General features: G+C 37.3%; 1 protein-coding gene across 2 annotated transcripts in view; it reads right to left on the reverse strand.

Moving 5' to 3' along the window:
- The window catches only part of LOC121867539 (pecanex-like protein 4), a 44,055-nt gene that overhangs the window by 19,774 nt on the left and 10,118 nt on the right, over positions 1-14,163 (reverse strand). Inside the window, exons 1-4 of one of the 2 annotated variants that reach the window (XM_042367536.1) lie at positions 4,202-4,336; positions 3,015-3,191; positions 1,903-2,088; positions 461-646 (exon numbers count right to left, since the gene is read on the reverse strand). In XM_042367536.1, coding sequence (XP_042223470.1) covers positions 461-646; positions 1,903-2,088; positions 3,015-3,191; positions 4,202-4,204 — 552 coding nt within the window. In that variant the 5' untranslated portion in view covers positions 4,205-4,336. Of the gene's footprint in view, positions 1-460; positions 647-1,902; positions 2,089-3,014; positions 3,192-4,201; positions 4,337-14,163 lie in introns of those variants that run through there. The other variant, XM_042367538.1, reaches the window with a different exon arrangement.

Raw genomic sequence — 14,163 nt, forward strand, 5'->3', positions numbered from 1 at the left:
AGCTTGGCTGTACATAAGGGCCTAAAATAAGTGAGGCACAATTATAAAGAATTGGCTGGAAAATAGCTAAAATGACAACATTGCCAATATTTCTTGCAAGCGACAAGAGCTCAGAGACCTGTCCAAGACCTGTGTAACTCACGTTCTGTTACACTGCCGGCTCATCCATTTACAGTTAATGAGTCCTGGTTTATCATAACATTAATCTATATTGATCTTAAAACAATAAGGCAGGGTGATGCAGTACATATTATTGAATAAACTTTGTATACCAGTGGCTGAAAAACAAATTTTGTATTCGTATAATTTAAGAAGGGGACTGAATAAAAATTGCTGGTTGAGCTGCCTGGTCTAGAGTATGGCTTCTTTGCTGAAAAATTAGTGCGTTATTTCAACATAAATCAAAACACAGCTGACCAAGGGATGTAAAACCAGGGAGAACCTCTTGTATTGTACTCACCACATTAAAGTGATACGTGGAGGCAGGACGGACGTAATGAACAACACCAGCTCCAACGAGACCAACCAGCAGGGAGTAGATGAAGATGCCTCCCTTCAATTTTTTTTCCCTAATTAGGAAGGTCCACGTCTTTGGCCCCAGAGGAGAGTCAAACTCAACCACATCTTCATCTGATGCTAAGTTCACCTGAATAAAAATTACCATACAGTATTAAATTAATAATGTATTGTATAAGACCATGTTAATCCCTATTCGTTTATATGTGACTTGGAACAGGTAGACAGGTGGTAAGAATACAAGTCCCCCTGTGTTAAAAAAAAAGATACAATACTGTATTATACAGAGGAAAATCATTGTATTATCATGAAAAATTCTGAAAACTGATTTTTAATGTTCACTATGTGTCTTCCAAGGGTCCATATTAAAAGTCATTTGACAGATGGGTAGTGTATACACTGTAATGAAAACATTAAAATCAGAATCCTACCTGACCCTCTAAGTCATTTCATCACTCCCACTTCCAACACAAGCACTAAGCTTAAGCTGCCTTATTGCCTTTATGTTGTACACTTAAGGATGTAGATAAGATTGGCAAATTGAGTCGATTGTTGTCCATCAGACTGGATTATGTTAAAAGCTTCATAGGATGTGTCTAAATTACTTTTTCATAACAACGTTTTAATTTACACCATACATACTGTACTACTGTAAGGCACTGTCATTATTCTGGTGTCTTATATGAAACACCAAATGTAGGACTGACAGCTACAGACTCAAAAAATAAAATAAGATTTCCAGTTGTTAACATAATAATTTCAGTAACTTATCTCTCATATTCCTTACTAAATTTCTAGTAGTTTTGATCATTATTAAAACACATGAAAACCTATCATTATTTAGATTTGTACACGAGGCAAAATTATAGTAAAGTAGGTATTTAGTTGCCCGTGAAAATTCCAGAACAACAGGGCATTACTGATGCAACTCTCAATAACTGCATTAACCCCTTCGCTACGGGGACGCCACTTTTAATACAGGCAGTCCCAAGGTTACGAGCGAGTTTCATGCCTGGGGACGTTCTTAAGTCGAAACACAAGATATGTGCATACCATACTGACAGAACAGTGTTTAAAATCCTACTATATCATAGCCTAAGTCCTTATATACACCTAAAATCACTTAATTTAAGAGAAATGAAGAAATAGAATGACAAAATACAGTTAATGAAAATAAAAAATAAGTCATCAGATAAATAAAATACTGTAAATTTAGAGTTTAATCTCGTTCGTAAGTCGGACGTTTGTAACCTGGGGACTGCCTGTACAGTATTCTATTTGGCAAACAGCAGACGATTTTATTCAACACAGAGAGGACTCCGTACACAAATAATTAACCTAGAACTCGTTAACTAATATTTAAAGATAATCAAGACAAAAACTTACCTGTTCAATTTGTCCTTTCTTCGATTTCTGAGTACGGAGAACGAGAGCAAGAGTCTGTATGGCAAGAGAATACAATCCAGCCACCACAGCATTGATGATCACTGCTATAAACAAAGTGATCATGTCATTGTGTTCTAACAGCACAAATAACACTGTCACTAATGGGATCACAGAAAAGAGAATTATCTGAAAAAAAGAAAGAGAGAGAATTTTCTAGTGTGAATACTATATGAAATATTCAATGACAAATTTCTGATTTAATATAACAGCTTTTTCAAATGTTTCATAGTCTGGATATAGTTAAGCTGTGTACTTTGTAAAACAATATGATAAATCAAACTACTGTATTGTTCTAATTAAACTAAGAATCAAGAATTGCATATCCTTAGTTAAATGACATTTGAAATTTGCTGTTAGTCAATTTTCCTGGACTTTTGAATTTTTTACATTTCTCTAAAGATGTCCACCATTTCTAGGCGTATAAATTCCTCGAGCCAACCTCTGAACAAGTTGTTAAAGGATGACACCCATTCATCATCATCATTGTTTTACAGAATACATATACTGTATCCCCTTTTGGACTGAAGGACCTGAGGAGATACAAATATGAGACTGAACAATGTATGAGCTAGATATGAAGCAACAAAAGGAAGAGTTGAAATATAAAAGGTTTAGGTAGGGGTGTTTTCAGCATGAGTAAGGACTATTTTAAGTGTGAGGGAAATTTTGAAAAAGACTCTTTCATCTGGAAGTGACAAAGATGTTGATATGAATTTTAAAAACCAATAATTTTGACCGGCAAACAACACTTGCACAGATAATTTTCAAACAACCTGCCAGAGTGTTGTGACGGAACCGAGTGTGAGCTCTTTCAAGACCAGACTTGACCAACACTGGAGCAGGTTCAGATACATTAAGGAACCAGTACATGTCCAGTACTTGCCAACAGTGTGTAACAGAGACGTGCCCGACCGCCCAAGCAGCTAACGAGCCAATCAGTGGAGTAAAAGTAAAAAGGTAAAAAGATAGGGAGTATTTTATATCACTCTGTTTTAAAGGGAGAAAATTCATGCTGGCATGAACAAGAGTTGTTCCAAAGGCAGAGATCTTACCTGAAGGATATATACATAGGCAGGAGTATCTTCCGAGGCAAACAGTCTCAGACCACCAAGAAAGGTCTCAAAGAGTCTACGAATAATGAAAGGTTTCTTGTAGTCATTGACAAGAGGAGATTCCATCCTTCTGTTCGCCACGGCCCAAGCCAGGCGGGCTGTAGCAGAGAAGTCATTCTGAAAAGAAGAATGATGTTTGACTTATATTTTGAATAAAAGTGAAGTATGAATTATTTTTATCAAAGCTCGTACTGAACAGTATCAGGATTATATTTCCTAACCCATCTCACACAGTTTCACCATTTCAAAATGCTGTGTAAAACAGCAGGGTGTCATCCTCAAACTCAAACCTAGTTTTCTGTTTCTTTGTCACTGCTCAGTGGTTCATTGCTGCTAAAATATGGCATAATTCAATGGTGGTTTGTTTACATTCCCTGGAGGTGCGGTGTAGCAGAGTCATCATGGTGTACTTGGTCACTGTGGCCAAGATGTAACTTACAATCATTTCAACAGTAAGGAATTTTTTCATGTACTAAGACTACATGTATTAAACCCTCTGGATCACGTGCTCTACATCATTGGTCACGACTGGATGACGTCCGTCAATATTGCACATGCGTGATGCACCGATAACATCTCCTTACAGACGGACTGAAAACTACGTAAAATCAATTAAATGCAATTGTATCACTATTATCCACTTCTGCCTGGTACATATGGCGTTGAAAATGCTCAGAATAAAGAGATAAATGTTTCAGTAGTTTATAACTTTCGAGTGCACCACATCCTAAAGTAAAATAATACCTTAATATTGTAGGTGTATACAACAGTACAGTGGCTGGTGTATATAGTTATTGACTTGAACCTAGAAATTTTGGTATTTTTTGTCCTGGATATTTTTGGCCAACATCCCAATGGATTTATCTACTTATAATCAGTGAAACAATGTTAGTGTTGAAAGATAATGTGGAACTGATCATTTGCAAAATCCAGACAAACTGTTTTTAAAGGGTTGATCATATACATAAAATCTATACCAATATTTTCGTCTATAAAAAATAGAGGCACCCATGAAGTTAAGGAAGTTAGGAATTTAAGGTTAGGTTAGGTTAGGTTAGGTTGCCACAGCCTCTGACGGACCTCACACCCCTACACTATTCTAATATATTCATGGGTTGTCAACTTACCATTGTCTATGAATATATTTTGGAAAGCACAGTGTAACTAAATTAAGACATATGGCAACGAGCTAGTGCCCGCTACCTATCATGATGTTGAGAGGAACTCATCGATCTTCCTCCCTGTGACACCATAGAGCTGATACTCTCCCAGCCTGGAATGCTCGTCTGTAATTCCCCGTTACAAAACCTGATAAGTTTTATACAAATTTCAACCCAAAGAAAATATATTTCTATTTATTAATAAAATTATTTACTTATTTGTTTTATTAATATGAATAAATTGCTATATAAAAGAAAATTCTTTGAATAAATTTAAATTTTTAACACTCTTTATAACTCGGATATAAATATTGGTTTGGTATTGTTTACTTGAGTTAACGACTGTTTTTGTTTGTTCTAAGGGGTGACATATAAGGCCTTTACTATCTTCCAAAAGAAAATAATATGTTATAAGATATAAAGCATATTTATATTCATACTATTGGATTTTACGGAAGGTTTAAAGCTTACAATAGATTACAAACGCTAACGCAGTCTTGCCAACCTATACGTAGGGTAATTTAGCCTATTTTCTTGGCTTGGGTGATAATACTAAAGGGGGGCAAACGTAGTGTAATCACAACTAGTTATCGTGCATATTTCGCTGGTCATAAATTCTAAATTTCCGATTGAAGAAACACTATAAATTTCTCACACAGTTAAAAAGAAAACTAAATTGGCCCCTTTCCTTTAATGGAGATGAAATGATAGAATTGAAAAAGAAAACAGATACTGAATTCTGGATATTTTTTCTGAGGTAAGAAATGTTGAAGATGAACTAGTTTTAAAAAACTTGCCAAGCTTAGCCAAACTGGTACTTGCCCTTCTCCACTCAAATGCTGAAACTGATTTTTTCAATGTTAATTGACACGAAGACAAAAAAGAAATACGATGGGTCTACAACTACTGAATGACATTCTCATCACAAAATCTGGCATGGAAGCTGGAGAAGATTGCAGAAGTAAGAAAATTAAGCCTGAACATTATAGCCTACATAATGTATCATGTACAATTTCTAGAACTGTGTATGAAACCAAGAACTATTAAAGTGTGAATATCTTGGCCGTGGGGCCCCCACTAGAGGTTATAAGGTTAGTAAAACAAAATACAAGTTCCTTGAAAATTTCATAATATTGGCCGTTAAATATAAATGTAAAACAAAAAAGATTTATGAAATCACCAATATTTTTTCTTTGTCAGTTACGATGAAACTTTTTTTACTTACTTTTATCCTCTTCGCCACTGATCGGCTTGTTAGCCGCTTGGGCGATCGGTCACGTCTCTTTTCCTTTATATTCTTCACCAAAAGGTCGGCTCGCTAGCCGCCCGGGCGATCGGTCACGTCTCTGTCACGCACTGTTGGCAAATACTGGGCATGCACCGGCTCCTGAATGTACCTGAACCCGCTCCAGTGTTGGTCAAGTCTTCTCTTGAAAGAGCTCACACTCGGTGCCGTCACAACACTCTCTGGTAGATTGTTCCAAGAGTTTACAACCCTCACTCCGAAAAAGTTTGCCCTCACGGTTTTCTGGACTTGCGGCTTCTTCAATCTTGAGCTGTGACCCCTTGTGGGGCGAGCGTCCGCCAGCTCCAAGTAAGGACACTCAACTGAGTAGTGCCCCCTGAGATGCTTATAAACCTCAACTAGGTCCCCCCTTGCCCGTCTGTAGTATAAGCTAGGCAAGTTCAGGCGCTCCAATCTCTCAGGGTAGCTGAGGTGCCGAAGTGCAGGCACCAGTTTGGTGGCCCTCCTTTGAACATTTTCAACCAACTGACAGTCCCTAGCATATCTCGGGGACCAGATGGGGTGACAGTACTCCAGATGGGGAAGCACTTCACTCCTGAAGATCGTCACGAGGGACGGACCGTCTAGATATCTGAACGACCTTCTTATAAGACCCAATAATTTATTTGCCTGATTTACCTTCTTCTCACAATGGCCCGAGAACTTCAGCTCATTGTCAACATACACACCTAGGTCCTTCTCACACACAGTCTCAACTAGTACATTTTCTTCATCCCGTTGGGACATATGGTACGCCTCCTTACCGTTGGTACGCCCCAGGTGCATCCTCTTACACTTCGTGACATTGAATCTCAGCAGCCATTCCTTCGACCATTCCTGGAGCCCACAGAGGTCCTTCTGCAGCTCTTCACAGTCCGCTTGGTTCTTAATTTCCCGAAATAACTTGGCGTCATCGGCAAACATTTGTATGGAGGAGTGTACAACGTCAGGCATATCATTTATGAAACAAACAAACAACAGCGGGCCCAATACACTACCCTGCGGTACCCCACTTGTTACAGGTACAGATGACGATTTCGTGCCATTAATCACCACACATTGCTTGCGGTCATGTAGAAAGTCTTCTATCCACGCTAGGACATTTCCCCGAATTCCGTACCCTTCCAGTTTGATTTTCAGCCTTTCGTGGGGTACACTGTCGAAAGCCTTGGCAAAATCTAGGTAAATATTGTCGATATTACCACCCCGTTCTAGAATATGGGTCCAAATATCCAATACCTTGAGCAATTGTGTCAAGCAAGAGCGCCCCGGCATAAAACCGTGTTGGCAATCTTTTACAAGGTTGTTTCGTAGTAGATGTTCCATCGCTGCATCTCTGATAATACTCTCAAGTACTTTACATATTATGCTGGTCAGGCTCACCGGCCTATAGTTGTTCGTGGAGTGACTATCGCCCTTCTTGAAGATAGGACTCACATAAGCCACTTTCCATTCACTGGGGACCATTTGTTCATCCAGGCATTTACAAAACAGAATCTTCAGGGGCTCTGCAAGCTCGTTGCACAGCTCCCTTAGCACTCTAGGATGCACCATGTCAGGTCCAGGACTCTTATGGACCTTTAGCCTGGACAGTTTATTTCTAATACCCTCTTCTGTGAACACAATGTGGGTCAGTGCTGTGTCGAACCGTCTGTCCTCAAACGCAGGAAGGTTAGTTGCATCCTCTCTTGTGAACACTGAGGAAAAGAAGCTGTTCAATGCCTCAGCTTTATCCTGGTCAGAATCTGCGTAACTACCATCTTCAAGCCTCAGGTCTGATACTCCTACTCGCGTTTTCAATTTCGACTTTGCATAGCGGTAAAACGCCTTTGGGTTTGACTTGACCTCGCGTGCAACCAGCCTTTGGAACTCCTTTTCAGCCCTCCTACACTCTATCTTTGCTTGGTTTCTGGCTCTTGCATACATCCTCCTGTCTTGCTCATCGTTTGACCCAACCCACGTCTTGAATTTCTGGGTTTTCTTCTTAATTTTGTCGACCGCCGCATGGTTCATGTGTAGGGATCCCCTCGTATTCCTAGAAGCAACAACAAAACAACAACAACAACTATCATGCATCTTGAAAATACTAGACACACGGCACACTACACGGTGGTTACAGACACGTATGACACAAAACACTTTTAATGGCACTGTGATGTTGGTTAGCTGCGAGTCGTGACATTTAAATTTTTAACTACTTTACCTAAACTCGTGTATTTAAATGTTCATAAATATGAATTTTCCTCATAACACCTTCAGTTACAGAGATACAGTACAGTATTATTATTATTAAGGTAGGACAATATCTATCCATCTGTCTATCTCTCTATCTATTCATTTATCTATCTATTTATCTGTGTCGGTCCCTCCATCCACACCTACACCTATCTATCTATCTCTCTATCTATCTATCTATCCAGTCGTGTCATTGCCAAAATTGAGAATATCGATACAATTTTTTTATTAACAAAAAAGGCAATATGTTCTACATTGTTTATAAAGGAAAATTATCAAATTACACTCATTTCGCTTAGTATAGATGTTGACATCATGCAACCCACATTATGGTCAAGAAATTCCTCAATATTAGCGAGGTGTTGTTAGAGATGCTCAAAAAATATACTGCATTTATTGATGTTATTCTGTATGCAGTTATTTGTCTTATAAGCTGTGGGTGTTTCAGCTGTCGCCCGACTCGAACAATACGCCATCACGGAGTATCGTAGAGGAGTTATCTGTTTTGTGGAAATCAATAAGAGATAAAAAGAATACAAGACTGAGTCTGTCATGAGATACATATTTTTTATGGTGATTTAATCCTGTATTTGAAAATAAAATAAGAGATATAATATAAAATTTGTCACGAAAAGCAACTGTTTTCATCATCTATATTTTATCGCAAAATTTTCAAGAGAATCGCGTATTCAAAAATCATAAACAAATCATAAAACACACGACGCTGTTATGAACCTCATCTGTTTTTAGCTACTCAATTTTTATAGCCAGATTCTACATTATAATTATCGATGTTTATGGATCTATCCTTGAGTATCCTGGATAGACTTAGCACGTGATGGTGATTTTTATATTTAGTGAGTCAATGCGCGGAGGCTGGGACTGTAAGTGTTATTTTGGCTCATTGATTATTATTATTTTGTTTTGTTTTTTGTTAGTGGATGGAAAGAGGTTAGTGGTGAAGATGGCCTGACTTTATCATCACCACCGTTGTCACTACCCTCACCACTACTACCAGCACCACAACTACTACTATCATCACCACTACCATGTTTGTGTACTGTCATGTTTGTGTACTGTCATATTTGTGCACTGTCATGTTTATGTACTGTCATGTTTGTGTATTGTCATGTTTGTGTACTGTCATGTTTGTGTACTGTCATGTTTGTGTACTGTCATGTTTAAGTACTGTCATGTTTGTGCACTGTCATATTTGTGCACTGTCATGTTTATGTACAGTCATGTTTGTGTATTGTCATGTTTGTGTACTGTCATGTTTGTGTACTGTCATGTTTGTGTACTGTCATAATTGTGCACTGTCATGTTTGTGTACTGTCATGTTTGTGCACTGTCATGTTTGTGTACTGTCATGTTTGTGCACTGTCATGTTTGTGCACTGTCATGTTTGTGTATTGTCATGTTTGTGTACTGTCATGTTTGTGTATGTCATGTTTGTGTATTGTCATATTTGTGCACTGTGTGTGTCACACTGTCATGTTTGTGTACTGTCATGTTTGTGTACTGTTTGTGTACACATGTCTGTTTGTGTACATATTTGTGCACTGTCATGTTTGTGTACTGTCATGTTTGTGCATGTTTGTGTACTGTCATGTTTGTGCACTGTCATGTTTGTGCACTGTCATGTTTGTGTATTGTCATGTTTGTGTACTGTCATGTTTGTGTACTGTCATGTTTGTGTATTGTCATGTTTGTGTACTGTCCTGTTTGTGTACTGTCATATTTGTGCACTGTCATGTTTGTGTACTGTCATATTTGTGCACTGTCATGTTTGTGTACTGTCATATTTGTGCACTGTCATGTTTGTGTACTGTCATGTTTGTGTACTGTCATATTTGTGCACTGTCATGTTTGTGTACTGTCATGTTTGTGTACTGTCATGTTTGTTACTGTCATATTTGTGCACTGTCATGTTTGTGTACTGTCATGTTTGTGCACTGTCATGTTTGTGTACTGTCATGTTTGTGTACTGTCATGTTTGTGTACTGTCATGTTTGTGTACTGTCATGTTTGTGTACTGTCATGTTTTGTGTACTGTCATGTTTGTGTACTGTCATGTTTGTGTACTGTCATGTTTGTGTACTGTCATGTTTGTGCACTGTCATGTTTGTGTACTGTCATGTTTGTGTACTGTCATGTTTGTGCACTGTCATGTTTGTGCACTGTCATGTTTGTGTACTGTCATGTTTGTGTACTGTCATGTTTGTGTACTGTCATGTTTGTGTACTGTCATGTTTGTGTATGCATAAGATGACTTAATAACTCAACTGTATGTTCATTTTCCCTTCGTTTGTTGCGTTATTATGTGTTTTACTTAACCTTATCTTCATGTTTGTGCCTGTTTGTCACTTACCCTTTTCACTTTTATTTATTTATCATTCAGAATCATGTTAGTTTTACCCTCGCGTGTAATTGTAATGCGTTGCCTGGTCGTGGGTGTTACATGTAAGTACAGTGTAATTATTTAAACTGGTTCTGTATTACTGTATTACTGACATTGACATTATATTTTATTTAGGTCAAGGTAGGGTGCGTGGAGGAGGATGAGGGGTGTGTGTTGGAGGGCGTTGGTAGAGTGTGTGTGTGTGTGGTGTATGGGTATGTGTGTGTGTGTGTGGAGGGTGGGGCGGTGAAGGGAGATCGAGGGAGTGCGTGAAGCCGTGGGGGTACACAGGCCTATGTGGGGGGGAAGGGGTATGGGAACATCTGGGGGTAACAGGTGAGAGAAGGCTTTTGATTACTAGCGAGGTTACCTGCCCAAGAATTTTGATATTATCCTCTCTCGAGATAGTTGAGAGAGAGAGAGAGAGATAATATGGTAAATGATAATCCCAATAGGCCTAAAACGAAATAAAAAGACACCAAGAAGAAGAAGAAATAAAAGAAAACGTAATAACAATAACAAGAAGAGGGTAACTATCATAAACATGTCCCGCCACTATCGTCATCCATTTAGCTGCCCTCCTGTAACATACATGAGTGTGACGGTGGTCAATAAACACGTCACCTACCTGAGACACGCCCTAGTTACGTAATACCTGCGTGTCTTAGCGAGCTGGGCGTGAATACAAATCACAAGGAACCCGAAACATTCCTATTAATTACTCTCATGGACATGTCTACGTGAAGAATGATAAACAGCTCATGACACACCAATACGGCTAATTGTGGCTATTGGAATGCTCTTCACGGTATATTATTTTGTCTCTCGTCTTGAAAAAAACCACTGTCTGTTTATGACTTAATATCCTCATGCCACATCAATATGCCTACCGAGGAATCATAAAATAGCAATATGTCTATTTATGACCTCGAGAATCCCATTGACACCGTGATATTGTGTTTATGTATCGCATACATCAATATATTATACATCGTGAGCCACGTATGTACAAGGTCTGGCGTGGAGGTGTGAACTTAGTTATTTTTTCATGTGATTACGTAAGGTGTGGCCAGGTGGTCTCAAGGTGATATTGTGGACAATTTCTTTATGCCATTTGCCTTTGTCTACCCAGCAGTAATTAAGAGCCTGGATGGAACTTAATTGTATGTGTTCAGGGGGTAATGATTAGCCAGTGCAGTTACCGAGTTGTCCGGTTTTCCTGGGATATTCCTCGATACTGGGTCACGAGGAATCGTGAACTCTGGTGTGGTTGTTTTGGCAATAACTATTACGTCTCAAATACACACCTAGATGACGCCAGTACAAGGGATGTCATTATTGTTGTTTTTATTATTATGATATAAAGATACGTTTAGGAAAAAATACCAATAATCAATTAATATATTCCAATACTTTGATATAGTTAATGTTTTTCTTTGGCGCTTGTTCGAAGTCTTTCGTCTATTCCGCGTCTCTTATATTCCAATATCTTAACTAATGCACTTTGTTCGGGTTCACGTTCCAATAACTCAGCGCATTTTCCAATTCTTTCTTTTGTTCAGCGTATTTCTTTAGTGCACTACCCGACACTTTTCTAAATGAGTTTCTTTTTGCGCGGTTTGACATGTGCTAATACGTTTCTCATGTTCCAACACTTTACTTAATCACATTCCTCCCTGGAACCCGTGTAAAACCACAGACTTTTAAAACTATCAGGAATCTCTTGTTTTAGTGTATATTTGGTTATTGTTCTTTTTCTTGTTATTCTCTTATTTAATGACTTGTAATATAATATTTTATTTGTTTTTAATTCTTTCGTTTGATGTAGAATAGTCAATTAGTAATCTTTCCTTTAGTTAGTCCATTGGAACTGAAAATATATGAATTATTTCTTTATCTCACTATTTATTCTTTCTTTTCTCTTTATTTTTATTTTACTCCTTTGTCCTCTTCCCCATTCTCTTTTCCATTCTTTTTTTCTTCTTCTTCTTCTTCTTATTATTATTATTATTATGATTATTATTATTATTTTTATTATAATTTCTTTATATCTCGTCCATTCATTCATTAACACTTTCTTATACCCCATTCAGATACGTCTTCGAATTATCACCAGATGTCCTCACTACACCGTTCCTCTGTCATCAAGATACTAGTATTTACTTAAGGATTCGACTATTATTTTCCAACTGTGACCAGATAACAAACTTCTTCAAGACCTAAAGTATTTAATTACGTATTATATATTGATAGATATACTAGTGTTAACAATTACGAGTTAAGAGGGGTAAATATGCCTAAGTGACGAGTAAAAGCGACTGTCGGTGGTTTGATGACATTATTCGTAAAGACTGGAAATACCTGGAAATATTACATGTCCTGGTTATTTTCAGCTTATTCGAATTTTATAAGTTTATTTTATTTAATTATGTTATTCTAGTTACTAATGAAGATATAAGAAAGTATTTTATTTTAGTTGAAACAAAAAATACCGTACAGAATCAATATAAACATTACCAAAACACTTTACGCCCTGTATATAATTACTTAACATTAATTATAAGACAAAACTAAGATCCTATACAATAATTCTGCCTCTTAACTAACATTCAGTTAACGTTTTTAGCTAAGGTAAAATGTAATTGAAATTTATATATACTATTTTTATGCATCGTTTTGGTGTGTTTAGTTTAAGTGAACCTGATAAATACATTGTTATATATTTATTTTATTTATTTATGAGGAATATTTCTCGTCTTAAGGTATGAGGGTTGGTATAAGATGCTGAAGACTTAATTATAGACGTACTGTACATCACAATGCCGAGAGAAGTGCGTCTTACCTTGACCTTTACTGTAATTTCAAGGTTGAGAGAGAGAGAGAGAGAGAGAGAGAGAGCGAGAGAGAGAGAGAGAGAGAGAGAGAGAGAGAGAGAGAGAGAGAGAGAGAGAGAAATGTGTTTCTTCCTTTGATCTTTAACTTGAAGGTCGAGAGTAAGAGAGAAAGTGAGAGAGAGGGAAAGAGAGATATATAGAGGGAGAGTGAAAGAGAAAAGGAGAAAGATAGAATGAGAAAGAAAGAAAGGAAAGAGAGAAATTGAGAAACAAAAAATAAAAGAAAGAGAGAGAGAGAGAGACGTAAACACTAAAATAAGAGACTGTTATCTCTAATCTCAACATCAAAGGAAAAATTTTCAGATACGCTCGTAATCCCTAACATAAACAACAACAAAGAAAGACATGAGTATTCAATCACCCAAGACTCAAACCACGAACGGAAATAACTTAAAAGAATCACTGATAAAGTTAACACAAGAATCATAGTAAATAGTAAAAGAATCACCAAGAAAACAAAATAGAATCACATCAAAAAAATCACATGAGACACTAAAACAGTAAATAAAATTGTTAATAACCCTAAATATATGCAAAAAATCATAGAAGGGAATTTAATAAAAAAACAGAAAATAAAATAAGACTAGCATAAAATTAACCACAGAAAAGAAAAAAAAAACACTAAAAAGAACCACAGAAAAAATAAATTAACATAAAAATCTCACATTAGAACCCTGCCAAATCTCAGTTCGTCGACGTCATTACTGTTAACAATGTTTTGGTCGGATCAGCTGAGTGGAGAAGGTCATCACGTTTAAATATCACATCTGTTTTCGTTAGAGTCTATGTACAATTTTGACGCCATTGAGCAGCTTTCATTACCATTAATTTTCACTGTTATAGAAGAAGGAAGAAAGAAATAGAAGGCAGGAACTAAAATAAACCAAAACAGGAGAGAGAGAGAGAGAGAGAGAGAGAGAGAGAGAGTTAAGAAAACAACGACTGTGATGAAAGAAAGAAGTGGGGATAAGACAATGACTGCGAAGAAAGCAAAGACAGAAGAGAAAGAAAGAACTACGGAGAAAGTAAGAATACAAAGGAATCAAGAGAAATAAGAAGCGATGAGAAAGCAAGAATAGAGAGAAGAAATGGTATGGAAGAAAATCAGGAGAAA

Source organism: Homarus americanus, unplaced genomic scaffold, assembly GCF_018991925.1.
Source record: "Homarus americanus isolate GMGI-L3 unplaced genomic scaffold, GMGI_Hamer_2.0 scaffold23598, whole genome shotgun sequence".
NCBI lineage: Eukaryota > Metazoa > Arthropoda > Malacostraca > Decapoda > Nephropidae > Homarus > Homarus americanus.